Below are 17,340 nucleotides of genomic sequence, written 5' to 3'. Positions count from 1 at the left end.
TAGGTTCATTATGTTTGGTATACATGTTCCTGGCAAGATAATGTTTTTGTGGTCAAGTAAATATCTTGGATTCTATCAACAGTAGTTGAACTATATTTGGTGTATGGAATGATTGTAAGGTGTTAAAGTAATGTCTGTCTGACAGGTTAAATCTGACCTTGACCTCATTTTCATGGTAAAGTTTTCTCAAATACTATTAGCAATATGGTCAACTATATTTAATGTATGGAATGATTTTAATGAATAGTGCTTCATGTTTTCTTGACCAAGACAGTTTCTCAGATTCTGCATGTAAAATCAATGAGTTAACCTTAACATGAAGTGTAGGGAATGATTTTTAGGTGTATACATGTCTGTTTGACTTCATTTTCACAGTTCATTGGTGGTGAAAGTCACATAATGTGAGACATAGGTTTTACAATTCAGCTGCAGCAGCCGCAGAGTTGGTGTTTATTATTTGAATTAAGTTTTAAATTTCATACGGAAGAAGATATGTATTTTGTTCTTGACCTCATTTTCATAGTTCATCAACTGCTTGAAAAAAGTCTATTTTTTGTGAAATGTGAATTTCTCACTCATTATGAGCAATAGGATAACTACATTTGGTTTATGGTTTCCTTGCAATGTCTACATGTTTTTCAGACAGGGTTCACATAACCTCAGCCTCAATTCCTTTCTCTTTAAGTTATGTGTCTGCTTTAAAGCGTTTACACAATTGTTTGTGTACATGATTGTTCATGTCCATGTGACATTTATTGGATCATTTGATCTTGAAATGATTTCAGAGGTCATTTGAACATGTTGCTTATTAACTCAGTTTATATTCCTATAAGTAGCACCTAGCTATACTATTTCACAGAAGTCAGCATCTTATTGGTTCTTTGATTCATATCAGGTTTAAGATTGCATCAGTATATCTGTTGGATATATGTACTTGGCATTACATACACATCTTCATAATCAATTATGCAAGCCAGACATTATTGCATGTCCACTCTCGTAATTGTTATAGGGTTCAGTCTGACATTAAATCATAATTCTTTCTTAACTACCTAAGAAATAATAATTACATGTCCTAGTAAAATAAATTTAACTAGTAAAGGACAAGCAGATTAGTATTTGAAAGCATTTTGTGTATTACAAATTAATATTTTCTGGATCAATGGTTAAAGCACCTTTATAATGGTTATTTAACAAGTTTACTTATTTTGATTATAAGTGAGTTTAAACACATGAATAAGTAAAGTAAATAAACAAAAGTATAGTCCATTTCAAACAAATGAAATTTAAATTACTTGCGGCAAAGTATTCATAATTGTGCAGTATTTAGTAAAAGAATGTATGGTACTTTGTATGAACATTATATGTAGAATGCTGAATAAGAAACTTTGGCAAAATAAAATTTAAATTTTGTGGCATTTCTAATTTTAGAGATCCAGTCATTTAAAGATATATGAAATATTATAAAGTTTATAAATGCTACATATATAATTTTTAGATCACCTGCCCAAATTAAACAAAACTTGGCCTAAATCATCCTTAGGGTATTTAGTTTGAAAAATATATATGATGGCCCCTCAAAACAACCAAGATGGCCACCATGGCTAAAAATAGGAAATGGTAGGAAAAGGGGATGAAGAAAAGGGTGGGGGGAATGCAGTGCAGTTTTAATTTGATCCCTGATTGAAAAGCATTCAGAACAAATCTGACATGGTGTTAAAACTTTCATGAGGTCAAGATCTATCTTCCCTGAAATACTTTCATAATGCATCAGGTTCAAATATTGGTTTGTTATTTGAAACCCAATATTTGCATTATACTATTAGAATTACACTCACAGTAGAGACATATCTTTGTGGCAATACTTTGATGCCCCCGCCATAATGGAGGGACATTAAATTTTTCCCTTGTCCTCTTTTTCATACGTACCTATGTATATACCCAAAAACCTCTCCTTTAAATCTTGTTTTTATCAAGTGCCAGTCTTTGTAAGAATCAGGCAATTTATAAGAAATTGAAAAAGTGGCAGAAAAAAACACATGGACCAAACCACTGTACTTCAAAGGTACCCTCATCCTGAGTAATAAATGGTAGGTCTTTCATTTCTGCAGGTCTGTTAATTTGAGAAATATCCGTATAAATTTTTGTAAGAAAGATAGAAAATAAGAGTTATCTCCCCTTAACTATTTTTTTTTTAATTAACTTGCATTTCAACCAAGCTATATCTTGTATTACCAAAAAAAGGAATTGAATGCCATATGAATGCACTATTATACATTCTGGACTTAAACTGATGTATTAAGCTCAGTGTTTGTTTTGTTTGTCATGTGTTCACACTTCACATCTGAATCTTAGGCATATAGGCGCTCAATTTTAGGCAATAATGCCCCTTCATCTAATCAGGTTATGTTAGGTAGGACACAGGCAAGCCCTACCAAAATTTTGCCATGAGTTGTTATAGGTTGACTGCAATTTCTTGTGCGTTTTGTAAGTGACATTAAGCATTATATATAAATGTTTTCTATAACTTAAAAAATCCCAATGCTGTCTTTGAAATTATGAGAAATACTATTCAATATTATACATAAATGCAAGCTGTCATTTAAAAGCTTATTTAGCCTCTGGTTTTGCGGTAACCATTTATTGGGTAATATAAGGAATAAAAATGTTAAAAGATTATGTACAATTGCCTTGTGGGTTAGTGATATACTATTTAAATGGTACCCTTTAAGGTTGAGTTGGTGTAATTGATTATAAATAATCTTTTAAAATTAATTAAATTCCTGCAATGCTAAACTAGAAAGATTTGAAATCAGATTATGATTTATACAACAGTCAAACCTTAAAATATTGGTGGACTAAACTATATGAATACTCATTTTTCCTTATAAAAGATAATTTGTGCAGGAGTTCTTGTAGAATTTTTTTAGAATTACCATATCAGGCTGATTAAAAAGTGCAATTATAGATAAAGTCTGTTAACAAACAGATCATCAACCTGGTGTTTTTAATGCTTCATTTCTTAAGTCAATATGTTCCAGAGCTCCAGATAAGAATTCATAAATTGGGGTTTTTACCCACCATTTTCTTATATAATTGGGTGATAAAGTTTTTTAATTGCATTATCAATTCCAATTCACCCCTCAGGTTTATATCAAATTGGGTTTTTCACCACCAAGCTCCTTAATGTATTGGGATTTTTCATCGACACACTATTGAATATTTAGGCAGTATCAACCCATTGTTTTCATCTTAAATAGGTTTCTTTTTTTGTTTAGCTGTTTTATTTCGTTTAGGGTTATGGTTATGGTTATTTTCTAGCTGTTTTCTTTGCCGGGTTTATTCACTGAGGAGCAATTGTAGGTTTAATTTGTGTCCCCTTTCAAACCTTTTGCCAGTTTTGTATTTTCTCACAAAAAACAGATATATGTATTCAAAGGCACTCGTCTTATACCTTTATATAATAAATTCTGACACCAGTGCCTGATCAGTGCCTGTGTGCATGGTGTATTGATTTTTCAACCGTAAAATGAATAAAAAATAGTATATAAACCACATATATATACTCTAATTATACTTGAATGATTTTGTTTTATTCAATTTATATAAATCTGGGTTTAGTTGTCTTTTATTACAACTTTTGGTTTCCGATGCTTCATCATTTCATAATTGATTTGGCCTCTTCACTTTTTCCAACTGATTTCGTTTTTTATGAAACCCCGTGTTTATTAGCAATGTTCTCGTTATGGTATGCGCACACGCCCGTGTGTTCGATGGACGCTCCCTAAAAACTTTGGCTGAGTCTTGTTATCATCATAACTTTCCCTCAGCTTTTCAAAAGAAGCCGAAAACATGCTTCTATTCAATATTTTTACCGGACATTCACTTTCGTTTTAGTTCAATGTATGTTATGATAAATCCCAAGCAATGCGAAAAAAAATATGACTGCATGACACAAGCTAGTTGGATAAACGCCGAGAAGATCTAAATGTTTACAAAAACACGTGTACCTATTGAGCAACGGAAAACTCAAACAGGGACTCATTTCAGCTACTTGATGCAGGGATCTATTTTTAGAACAACAGAAAATTTCCTATTATAAATATTATAAAAATAGTTTACGCGACGACTGTAAACAGATAAGGGTAAATAACGCAAACGGTAGCCAATAAAAGGGTTGAGAACTCATGGTTTTGGCATATAATTGGGTTTTCCGTTGAATTAATTGGGTTGTTGAACCCTGCAATGGACAATTGCATTGGGTTTTTTATTGGGATACGATTGCTGTCAAGCAATCTGTAGACTTTTACCATTGACCCTATGATACACTCCCTCACGTCATTCGTTTTATTCTAAACATTCAGCAACATCTCAGATTCTTATGATTGTCTTGCTTTAAAAGGTAAAAACAAGCAAAACAATTGATCATAAACAACTTTCCTGTTATGTTTTACTCATAATCTTCATGTGTGATATTTTCCTTGACTTATATGCGTGTTTTTAACCATACGGAAAATCAGAATTAAACAGTATTTATATTTAGTGTTTTTATAAATTTAGAAACACGTCAGAGGGAATTCCCAAATTTTGATAACTTGCGAGAGTTCTCTGAAAGCCGATAGATAATTCTATTTCTGTCACAAGAACTGAAGTGGAGTATTTCTATATTTTACCGTTATGAAACTGATATTTGATACTGTACTCTCATAAAGAAATGGAGAACCATTCATCATATCATTTAATAAACGTTCTTGTTCCAAATTGCAAGTCGCGGTTTGTTTATGTATTAATGTCCATGCGTGGTCTTACTAATTAGAGACAAAAAGAATTGTAGAGACAAAAAGCGTCGAGAAGCGACAAGAAGAATAATATTAGGAACAAGAAACTATTTAGCGACAAGAAAACATTTTTTATTTATATTACTTATTTGAAATAAATATTTAAAAAAATATGCAAAAGAAAACAATTTCAACGACAGGAAAGTTAATTTTGATAGGGGAAAAAATTAAACTTGTAAATCTAATTCAGTTGCTACATTTATTTACACTAGATCACACCCGCGAAATCGCGGGCATATACAGCTTGTAAACTGTTGTAGGATTATTTTTTGTAAAAGATATTTTGACTGGAGAATTTCATATAAGGTATCAAAAAGCCCTCCGTTATGTGTTTCCTTTCTGTTAAATTCGATTATTTTTTTGTGTTTTTGGCCTTATGCCACAATTATTCTTCCCCTTTGGTACAATGCATTTTTTGATAAAAGTCAAATTAAATTAAAAATTTGCACCGCTTCAATCATGAAACAAATGAAACTGCTTATATACGATTATTATTAGATAATAAAATGTGCTTGTAGAACAATCCATCAGTGCTTTTTCATTTGAAAGCCCTATTAACATGCCAATGGAAGGATTTGAATCTCTTATAAATGACTAACGCTCATTTGAGGGGCCCTGATTCTGAAATCCCGGGCTTAAAAACATGAAATCCCGAGATGCGTATTTTAACGAAATTCATATCCCGACATCCCGAAATCAAACAAAATATTCCCGCATTCCGTAAAAATCAGTTCCGAAATCCCGAGCTTAAAAGCACCAGATCCCGACGTTCCTAATAAGTCTTGCCTCCCGCTAATCTCTACCCTACTTTCATTTTGACAAAATCACTACTTTCACTTTCAACAATAAATTTGTATGCACCATTCCTCCGTTCGTTTGTTAGTACGTCCTTCTGTCCGGCTTCAGGTTAAAGTTTTTACTTACAACAATAAATGTTCATGCCCTGTTTATGGGAATTATATTTTCTAGTTTGTTCTTCTGTTCGTCTGTCCCGCTTCAGGTTAAAGTTTTTGTCGAGGTAGTTTTTGATGAAGTTGAAGTTCACCCAATTCGAAACTTAGTAAATATGTTCTCTATGATATAATCTTTCTAATTTTAATGCCAAATTAAGATTTTACCCCATTTCACGGTCAAAACATAGCAAATGATAGTGCCGATCGGATGTGGCATCTGTTTACTATGGACACATTCTTGTTTTTTATAGGGCCTGTGTCGTTAAATCTTAAACAAAACATGATAATATAGGCTATGCCTGTTTCGTTATTTACGTTACGATAAGTGAATGACAAAAATGAATGTGTTTATTTTCACACGGCCTGGGTCGTTGCTTACACTTGGGACAACATATAACCATTCAGGCAATGTGAAAATGGCTTGCATGAATCTTAAATAAAACATGATAATATAGGCTATGCCTGTGCAAGGATTTGCTCACTATACAAATCCTTGGCCTGTGTCGTTATTTACGTGACAAATAAAACATGATAATTTAGGCTATGTCTGTGTCGTTATTTACGTGACGATAAGTGAATAAAAAAAAATGATTGTGTTTATTTTCACACAGCCTGGGTCGTTGCTTACACTTGGGACAACATATAACGATTCAGTCAATGTGAAAATGGCTTGCACGAATCTTAAATAAAACATGATAATATATGTCATATATAGGCCATGCATGTGTCGTTATTTACGTGACGATAAGTGAATTACACAAATGATTGTGTTTATTTTCACACGGCCTGGATTGTTGTTTACACTTGGGACAATATTCTTATATAACGATTCAGTCAATGAATCTTAAATAAAACATGATAATATAGGGTATGTAATGTCAATTTACAAAACTTCTTGAAAAATAAACGGAAGAGGAAGTTGTCTATGAATAAAAGCCGGGGTGATGACGGACACATATCCGGACTTCTTTTTTTTCTGTTTTTCTCCCAAAATAACCGAAACTGAATTATCATAAGAATGGATGACAAATGCGACTATGCATGGTACCTATAGGACATACAGTTACAATGATCAATGTATTGTGGAAGGAGGAGAAGCGACACCCAAAATGAGGTCTTCTCGTTTAATAGTATAGATGATATTTTATAAGGTATCACAGGAAGTATTACCTTTACCCTGTCGTTTTATGGTATTACTTTTACTTGTGTTTTAGAACAATAATATATTTTGTCTTTTTATTTGTTTTTAAAACCATTTTTGTACAATATATAATTAACTTGCAAAATGCATTATTTGTGCATAATTGTCCAGAAAATACATACACAAATTGTGAAATACAAATTAAGAACTGAAATCAAACAAGAGGAAAATATAATTAAAATGTGAATATTTTTCATCATTTTATTTAGTGTATTGTCTCATTTAACGATATTTATCATGTTTATGCATATAGATTGAAGATTAAAGGAAACTGATGACAATCTTGAGTTTTCAACAGGTGTTCACTATTCGGTACAATAATTGTATATTCTGGTGCGTGTAATTGATGAAGGTGTTAATGGATGTTATTGTTGCAATAAAACAAAGGACACGCACCTAGTTAATCTCATTTGTTGCTCTTAATTGTGTATTACTTTAGAGTGAAGCCACAGCTAATGTTGGTCCTATCAGGAAAAATTAATTGTACAGTTAGGAAGGAAATAATATTTCATGTTTTTGTTTTATTAAATCCTTCAAAAGGAAGGTGACAAATCTTTGTTTTTATTTTCATTTTATAGCGTTTACATTTCCTTTGCTCTTACACATGTTTAATTTCTACATCTATCAATATGATAATAAAAAGTACACAATCTCTTCATCAATTTTTTTTTATTTCTTCATCTTTCAATATAATCCTAAAAAATTATTTAAATGTATGTGATAACAAAACGTATTCTTGTCGCTAAATAGCTTCTTGTTGCTTTTTGTCACTTATTATTGTTCTTCTTGTCGCTTCTTGACGCTTTTTGTCGCTAATTAGTGAGACCCCACATGTGTGTAGTTTTCCTGATTTCAAGGGGTATCAGATTGAGTGATTCCCCGCTTCATTGATTAATTTGAAACTCATGGGATTCTTTCTATGTCTGTCTGCATATGGAGGGCTAATGTTGTTGCATAATTTTAAATCACATGCATAATTTAAATTAAAATAAATGTTTCATCGTAAAAAATACCTATAACACCCCTTCAGCAGAAATGGAATCTTCCATGTTATCGTTTCGAGTTGTCTCCCTTTTTCGAAGTATTCGTCAAGAAGAATTAACTCGTTAATGCCGGTAAACGTCGTATTATATTAAGAACGATCTCAATGTAAACAGAGGAGTGTGTACGGAAAGGAGTCATGCCCTCTGACCCAAAGGAACTTCAATAATTAAAGAGTAAGAAATGGGGTTCCTCCTAAACTGGTCCGCCGTTCTATATATAGCTTCGCATTGAAGGTCAATGTAGCGATAAGTGAACACAACAGGGGTCCAGTTTAGGGTTCCTCCTAGAATTACGGTGATAAGATACGGAAGCAAGTTAACTCGTACCACGGCATTGGAACCAAAAAAGTTATTTTGTACTACTGGGAAGTCGTAACATTCAGAAAAATATATAAAAAATATGATGTTTTATGGGTTTCTGTTTGTAAACTTAATAGAAATAAAGTTGAATTACTTGAATTTTACACAGGAGTTAAATGAAAACTTAGACAAAAATAAAGAATGTTTTAAAGCATTAATGTTATAACTGATCTTTCAAACTAGAACATAGGCGGATCCAGCTCCCCCTTTTTATGTGGAAAAAATTTGGTTGATTATAAAGGGAATCATTGAAGCATGACTGGAACGGGCCCCCTCTTAGGTCAGTCAGCGGGCTCCCCCTTAGGAAAAGTTCTGGATCCGCCACTGCTTTAACTGTACCTTATTAAAATTGAACATGTTGAATATGTATATATCCAATTTAAGTTAATTAAAGCTGTAATCCATGATCACAAATTGAATGCTATGTTTACAATTGTTGAAAGCCATGTGCTTTTTTTGCGGGGAAAATGCGGACCCCCTTAACAGGAATCAGTTAAATTTCATTGTTACATTTATTTATAGACAGTAAAAATAATTTTGGCAATCATTTTGACTAACTGCTAAGATTTAATTATTCATGAAAAATTTTCTTCGGGTGAAACTGTATATACCTTAATTATCTATATCTGCAACAGTATTTTCTATCCAATATACAAGGAACATAAGCTACAAATTGGTCATTGTACTTTCAAATTATATACATTTTACAGACTTGAGAGGTATTGGGTGAAAGTAACGTAAATCATGTATATTCATCATTTAACACCATTTGAATGCATTTAAATAAGTTGGTACGAGTTAGCAATGGTACGAGTTTGCATTGGTACAAGTTTTTTTTTAGTGGTACGAGTTTACAATGGTACAGGATAACTATAATTCGATAAAACACAATAAGTACATGGCTCATACACTTGTAACGGGGATTGGCTATTCTTTAAGTTGAGTGACTAGTCTATTCAGATTGTTACATTTTGCATGTGCAGTTGAATTAGTTTAGAGAATAATACTATCCAGCTGTACCAGGGTTACCGGCCAAAATGCTTGAGACTCACGCATGTTCATGCTTTTTTTTGCAACAGTATTCTTGGATCTTTTTTTTCCCTCTTTGATCTTTTCAATTTTGGCCAAATCTCATGCTTTTGTTTAATGGAAATTTGGCAGAACTGCTATACATGTGTCAATGAAAACTATGGCAATCGTATCCCTCAGAGCATTCTGCTCTTTGATTATTTGTATTGCGTGATCACGCAAATACGCAGCTTATCTGGAGCTCTGCTGTTCACATTGAGGAGTATGGAATATGATGTCTGTGTTTTTGTTTATTGTGGAGTTTGGCTCTAAAAAAAAAAAGAAGAAAAGATTTCCACAAGATAATTTCATTGAAATGAAAGGAAAGTACTTATGCTCATCCTTGTCAAAAAAGTATTAATCCAAAAAAAGCTGAACATATGGAAAATAAAAGAATTCCAATTTTGTTTCAACATTTTAGCATTTTAGCTTTAAAATTTTAGATCTTTGGAGACATTTATTTACATTAATATTTAATCTTTGTAGATGTGAAACTGAAAGACCTTTGAACATATATGACTTAGATATTAAAAAGATACAACATTTGACATAACTTATACTTTTAATAAACCAATTCCTAAATGAACCAACCGAAAGCATTCATAATTCTTAAAATATAGATCAATGAAGATGATTTTCCTGTACTAATTGTCTGATTCAGCATGACAAGTTTACCTGTTCACTTACCTGTAAACTATTGATTTTACTGTAAACAAACTAATGAGAAATAAACTATAGACATTTATGGAGGGAATCAGTTCCTGTCAACACATGCTTACCATGTATCAAAAATCATTGCTTCTTTATACTTTTTTATTCCTGTCCCTTTAAACTCAGATCCTTTTAAAGATGTATTGTCTTGAAAAGGATTTTGTAAAATTTCTGGCCTTTTAATTTTGCTTTTTCGCTTGATTGACATATTTTGTATAACGATAGAGTTAACAATGTGACAATACCATATAATTGGTTTTGGTGTTTACATATATAAATATGATATAGGTATTCCTTTTACCATGTGTATTGTCCCATAGTAGAGTTAAATAGTGTCAGATGTCAGAGAGACCAGAGATTCCAAAAATGGTCTTCACAATTACTGCTGTATAACTTCACAATTGAAATTTTTCGGATTATTTTTCGCAAATTAAATATTTGATTAGGAATAGACATTTGTGAGAGTCAATAATGGACAGGTGCATAAAGGAAGGAAAATGAAATAAGTGGATAAAAATAGGAATGGTAATATTCTGTCCTGAAAAATGGAGAATAATGGAGAGGAAAATGTTTACCCTGGTAACCATGGTGATCTTAGGGAACAGGTAAGACCAGAAAGAACACCTGAATTATTAATCTTATTACCAGTAAATCAGCAGATAGTCATTGCAAATAACATATTCTTGTGTATAGTGAATTATATATTGGTCAATAAGTGTTTAAAAAGATTGCCCTACTGTTAATGTGAAAGTAAAAATGTGTAAGGGGGGATTCCAGAGTTTTTATGTTTGTGGTTCATACCACCAAGGAGTTAAATAGAGGTGTTGATATGCTCTGCACTTGAAGCACAAAAAATAAACAAGCCACAAAATATAGTTCAAGTATTCTTGACAGACTTTATCTATAATTGCATTTTTATCATATAATAAATGCATACATGTAGGTGTATGTTTTATGATAAGGATTATAAATCTTAAATCTACTTGTGGGTTAATATTAAAACAAACAATATAGTTGTAGAAGTGAAGTGTGTCTCTTCCTCTTCTGTAAAGGGTAAATAGGAGGTAGATATGAAATGTAGACAAAATGACGGAAACTAGATAATCTCAAGATAGTGTTTGTTTAATTTTATGAATTTTGAATTTAGATATCTACCCAGTATTGAAAGGGTTTTGTGCTTATGATAGAATTTTATCTTTTATAGTTTTTGTAAATATTTCATGTGATTAGGTGTACCAAATGTGCCATGAGTAAGCAGGTTTTTGAACAGAGGTGTAGCTTTCTTAAAAAATATTTTCCCTCACCTGCTGCAATGCAATATGAATTGAGTGTATTTAGACATTTTACTTGAGGATCATATACAGTTTGGAACTAAATATTGAAAACTAACTATGTAGATATACTAATAAGTGATTACTTTTTAGCTCACCCGACCCAAAGGGCCAAGTGAGCTTTTCTCATCACTTTGCGTCCAGTGTCCGTCATCATCCATCGTCGTTAACTTTTACAAAAATCTTCTCCTCTAAAACTACTGGGCCAAAGTAAACCAAACTTGGCCACAATCATCATTGGGGTATCTAGTTTAAAAATTGGGTCCGGTGACCCCATCAACCAACCAAGATGGCCGCCATGGCTTAAAATAGAACATAGGGGTAAAATGCAGTTTTTGGCTTATAACTCAAAAACCAAAGCATTTAGAGCAAATCTGACGTGGGTTAAATTGTGAATCATGTCAAGATCTATCTACCCTGAAAATTTCAGATGAATCAAACAACCTGTTGTTGGGTTGCTGCCCCTGAATTGGTAATTTTAAGGAAATTTTGCTGTTTTTGGTTATTATCTTGAATAATATTATAGATAGAGATAAACTGTAAACAGCAATAATGTTCAGCAAAGTAAGATTTACAAATAAGTCAACACAACCAAAATGGTCAGTTGACCCCTTTAGGAGTTATTGCCCTTTATAGTCAATTTTTTACCAATTTTCATAAATCTTAGTTATCTTTTACAAAAATCTTCTCCTCTGAAACTACTGGGCCAAATTAAACCAAACTTAGCCACAATCATCATTGGGGTATCTTGTTAAACTACTTGGCCAAATTAAACCAAACCTGGCCACAATCATCATTGGGGTATCTTGTTTGAAAATTGTGTCCAGTGACTTTGTCAACTATTCAAGATGGCCGCCATGGCTAAAAATAGAACATAGGGGTAAAATGCCGTTTTTGGCTCATAACTCTAAAAACCAAAGCATCAAGAGCAAATCTGAAAAGGGTAAAATTGTTTATCAGGTCAAGATCTATCTGCCCTGAAAATTTCAGATGAATCAAAACAAACTGTTGTTGGGTTGTTGCCCCTGAATTGGTAATTTTAAAGAAATTTTGCTGTTTTTGGTTATAATCTTGAATGATATTATAGATAGAGATAAACAGTAAAAAGCATTAATATTTTTGCAAGTTGTTCCTTTTTTCAAAATAAGCAAAAATAAATCTGTCATCAAAATTTTTAGTAGGATAGAAGGAATAAAGATATATAGTAAAGGCAGAATCCCATTCAAAGCACTGGCCTGTTAAATATTTTATAGTTGAAATAATTGAAATTTAAAAGATATTAATAACCCTGGTTGTGCTGTTTGAAACATTAAGAATGAGTGTTAAGTGCATTCAAAACCTAAATAATACTATTCAGTTTAAATAGATAAATTCTTGATATTGAGTTCATGCCAAAAGAGGGATGGGATTAATATTTAATTCTAGTGGTCTTACTTATACCTTATGTTTCGATTTATCGAAATGTGATTTCACATTTATTTTATTCTTGATAAAATATGTAAAAACCTCAATAGGAAAAGTGTGAATGAAGTAGTAATATTTAGTCATTTAATGACAGTAGAGGGTAAACAAATTTGGGATAGGGACATGTCAAAATCATCTTTACCAATTAAAACCAAATTACATATTTGATGTTTGAAATAATAATATTCATATTTGTGGTCTAGTTCATAGTTTATGTCCTTAAATCTTTGAATTGGATAGTAAAAAAATATGTAAATCCCCATGTAGATTTAATTTGATTGAAAACGGTGGAAAAGGGATTCAATTAATGATTGAAATCCTTCGAATCAACAGAACATTTATCCTTAAGAAATGAAATACTGGGTTATTTTGAGTGTAATTTTTCCTTGAACTGTTAGACTTTGCATATGGTTTGCATCTAAAGATCAAAGTAACTAACAAAACCAAAAATCCTTTCTCTGTAACTTTATTTTTAGTTATCATCAGACACCTTACATAAGGGTTTGTGTGCTATTCTTGAGTTACAAGTGCCAATCAAATTGGACTTTCAAATCAAAAAGTTAGGAATCTTGACTTAAGATACCCTCATTTAATATTAAATACTAACAATATTAAATACTAATAATTAGTAACTTTTGGTATTGATTTTCCTGTAATAAGATAATTTCCTGTCAGTCAGATGCATTGATAAACAATGTTGATTAAGTGGTAATAACCTTGGAAATTACTATTGTTGACAGCACTTTTCTATTTCACAAAATTGTTGTTTTAACCATAATGGTTATGGATTTGATGTTTCATACATACATGGATGCTAGTGACAATTTTATAGACTGGAGATGTAAAAATGGTAATCATAAATCTACTTATTTTGTTTTTGCCTTTGGATTTAAGAAGGGCGTTTTATAAGTTGACTGAATTTTAAAAAAAGAACCAGCTTTTGATAAGCTTAACTTCTGTAATGAATGAAATTTTGCTCTTTTGTCCTGAACATGCATGATATATTTGCCACTGAACAATCAACCACTTTCATGCACCACTGGTATGTTTTAAAAGTTTTCAAGTTTTAATTTGTTTACCCAAACTGTGCCATAATCCTTGGTACTCTAAGCAGTAGGTCATCTATATGTGATAAAATTGAGAATGGAAATGGGGAATGTGTCAAAGAGACAACAACCTGACCATAGAAAAAAATAACAGCAGAATGTCACCAACAGGTCTTCAATGCAGCAAGAAAATCACGCACCGGGAGGCGTCCTTCAGCTGGCTCCTAAACAAATATATACTAGTTCAGTGATAATGAATGCCATGCTAATTTCCAAATTGTACACTAGAAACTGAAATTGAAATAATACAAGACTAACAAAGGCCAGAGGCTCCTGACTTGGGACAGGCGCAAAAGTATGGTGGGGTTTAACATGTTTGTGAGATCTCAACCCTCCCCCTATACCTCTAACCAATGTAGAAAAGTAAACGCATAACAATAAGCACATTAAAATTCAGTATATGTGATGCATGGAATGATTGTAAAGGTTACATGTCAGTCTGGCAGGTTTTATCTGACCTTGACCTCATTTTTTATGGTTCATTGTTCAAAGTTAAGCTATGTGTTTTGGTCTGTTTTTCAAGTACTTTAAGCAATAGGTCAACTATATTCAGTGTATGGAATGATTGTATGGTGTACATGTCTGTCTGTCAGGTTTCATCTGACCTTGACCTCATTTCATGGTTCATTGTTCGAAGTTGTGTTGGTTTTTTTTGTTGTCTGATTTTTAAAATCTTTTAATAAGCAGTAGGTTAACCATATTTGATAATTTAAATAATTGTACGGTGATCATGTGTCTGACAGGCTACCAATAATTATCCAACTACCGGAGCACCTGAGATCACCCCTAGTTTTTGTTGGGGTTCGTGTTGTTTATTCTTTAGTTTTCAATGTTGTGTCATGTGTACTATTGTTTGTCTTTTTCATTTTTCTGACCTTGACCTTATTGCCATGGATATTTTAAAATCTTATGTTTATCTATTACTAAAATCTTTACCTTTAAGACTTTCAACATGAACTCAATTTTCAATAAAGCAGGCAATGTTTCAGCTGTGCACTCTTGTTTAAATTTCTAAATCAATTACATATCCTTTTTTTTCCAATAACTAATTTTGACTTTTGACTTTTGACTTTCTGACTGGCCAACACTATTTACTTTTGATTAAAATAATTTATTTTGAATAAACTTCATGACAGTAAAAGCTATGCAACTTGATGCTGTGCTATATTTGGTTCAAATGAACAAAAACTTTCTATTTTTACTTGTGTCAGCAAGTTTAATTTTGTATTTAAAAATATGTTATGCAAAGAATTATGCAAAGTTGTATATTAGAGCTTTAACATTAAGAGGCCAAAGTTTATTAAATTTATGAAGACATGCTTCATTTGAATGCTTTTACAAAAAAGGTTTCATTATTTGGAATTTTGAACAATAAACAGATTTTAATTTATTTTTGTATATTAAATCTAAAACCCTGAATTAAGGTAAATAGGTTTAAGTGTTATTTGTAAACCATCAATAGTAAAAGTTTTATTCTAGACATTCTGTGGAAAAAAGATGAACCGCCTTAGATAGCATTATTAAATGTTCTTATTTATTATAATTTTTAAAGAAATTCATAAGCAAGTTTACTCAACTGACAGTTACTTTTTTTTTTTACTCTAGTGACAAATGTTTTCCTAATATGCAGGACAAAATAGGTAAACAGGTTTAAAGGAATCTTTTAATGCTTGCTGGACTCAGAGAGCCTTACGAGTTGCAAATAAAAAAAAACGTATTAAAATTATAATAGATTTATGCTAAGTCTGAATCCTTTGCTTTTTTCAAATGTTCTTATTGTTCAACAATATCCAGTATTTTTTTCATGACAATTCTGTTAGATTTGCCCTATGTTAAATTTGCCAATTAAAAATATAGATCACATGCAAATCTTAAATATATTGAAAAGATAGGTGAAGTTAAAATAGAAAAGCATGATATTTATAAGCAAAAAGCCCATAGAAAATCGACCAAACTGTATGTATGTATGTTTTTAAAGATAGTGTTTAAAAGATATTTGTTGTTATTAAATATAATTTTCAATGTTAAAAGATGCAGAAATGTTAATTGTATAAATTGGCATGCCATTTGATCCTTAACAAATTGAAATAGTATAATCAGTTAAATTTGTATATTATCACATAATTGTAGGAGAACATATATCAGCTGAAATCAAATATGTACAAACCTATAAATTTGTGGAATTTTAAATTTGGAATGTGTGTATTAAGTATTTATAGTTTTACCATTGATTATTGAATTAAATCTAGGTGTAAAATCTACCCAAAATTCTGATATATAGGAAAATGGCCCACTCTAGAAGTCATTGATTAATATTGAAATGGTCAATTAATCCTTGTTTGTGATCTTGTCAACCTAATTAGGAAAAGCATAAACGTTGACTGAATTACTTGGATGAAGCATCAAAGGACCTCTGGAATGGTTAAACATTTGTTCAATCTTAGCAAGATAATCTTGTTTACCTGTTTAAAACCTCATACGAATAAAAAGTGGAGTCAATTTGAAACTTGCCAATAGCCTAGGACAACAAACCAAGAACATGATGAAAACACAGTAAAGTGATCTTGATGATTTTATTGTGTGTGTCTTTACAGTGTCAGGGGCAGATCCAGCCATTTTAAAAAGGGGGGTTCTTAACCCAGAGGATAAAAGGGGGGTCCAGCTATATGCTCCCATTCAAATGCATTGATCGGCCAAAGACCTCTGGATCCGCCAATGAGTTTACACCCTATTACATATATATATGTTCATCTCAATGTTAAGGTATTGTGATACTTATGTCTAGATATGTCATCAAAGTTATGATTTATAACTAGATCAAATTAAAATAAGATTTAAAACTCTTTGCTCAATATTAGATAGAATGTTATACAACTCAGCTTATATTTTGAAATATATGGTTAAAATGAAATACATATACTGACTATGTGAGTTTGTTTATGAAAAAACATGATAAAGGAAGTTTTTTACCAATAGTATGACAGGTTGTGTGTATAATTTAATTAACACTTGATTTTTTATGAGTTGTTTGATGTGTAGATAAATCTGACAATTAGACCAGGTCTTCATTAAATATTAACCCCTATAACACCCTGGTGTATTGAAAACTCAGGCAAATATGGTCACTTCTTGATTCGTTTAACCATAAATTCCTCTTTCAGTCAGAGATTGTTTGTTTGTTATTTCTTTTTGCTTAGTTCTTTGGTCCTGTTTTTTGGATGCTTAGCTTAATTTTGTAGTTTTAACTCATTTTCTGTACAAATGC

The 17,340-nt window shown here is 31.7% G+C and overlaps 1 protein-coding gene across 6 annotated transcripts in view; it reads left to right on the top strand.

Moving 5' to 3' along the window:
• Positions 1-17,340, top strand: part of LOC134706584 (A-kinase anchor protein 9-like) — a 129,280-nt gene that overhangs the window by 24,420 nt on the left and 87,520 nt on the right. Inside the window, exon 1 of one of the 6 annotated variants that reach the window (XM_063565647.1) lies at positions 10,431-10,779. The exons of the other annotated variants lie outside the window; for them this stretch is intronic. Coding sequence (XP_063421717.1) covers positions 10,720-10,779 — 60 coding nt within the window. The 5' untranslated portion in view covers positions 10,431-10,719. Of the gene's footprint in view, positions 1-10,430; positions 10,780-17,340 lie in introns of those variants that run through there. 6 annotated transcript variants of the gene reach the window in all.

This window comes from Mytilus trossulus, chromosome 2 (genome assembly GCF_036588685.1).
Source record: "Mytilus trossulus isolate FHL-02 chromosome 2, PNRI_Mtr1.1.1.hap1, whole genome shotgun sequence".
Lineage (NCBI taxonomy): Eukaryota > Metazoa > Mollusca > Bivalvia > Mytilida > Mytilidae > Mytilus > Mytilus trossulus.
The sequence above is the reverse complement of the archived record's forward strand: the minus strand, read 5'-3'. Positions and strand labels throughout refer to the sequence as shown.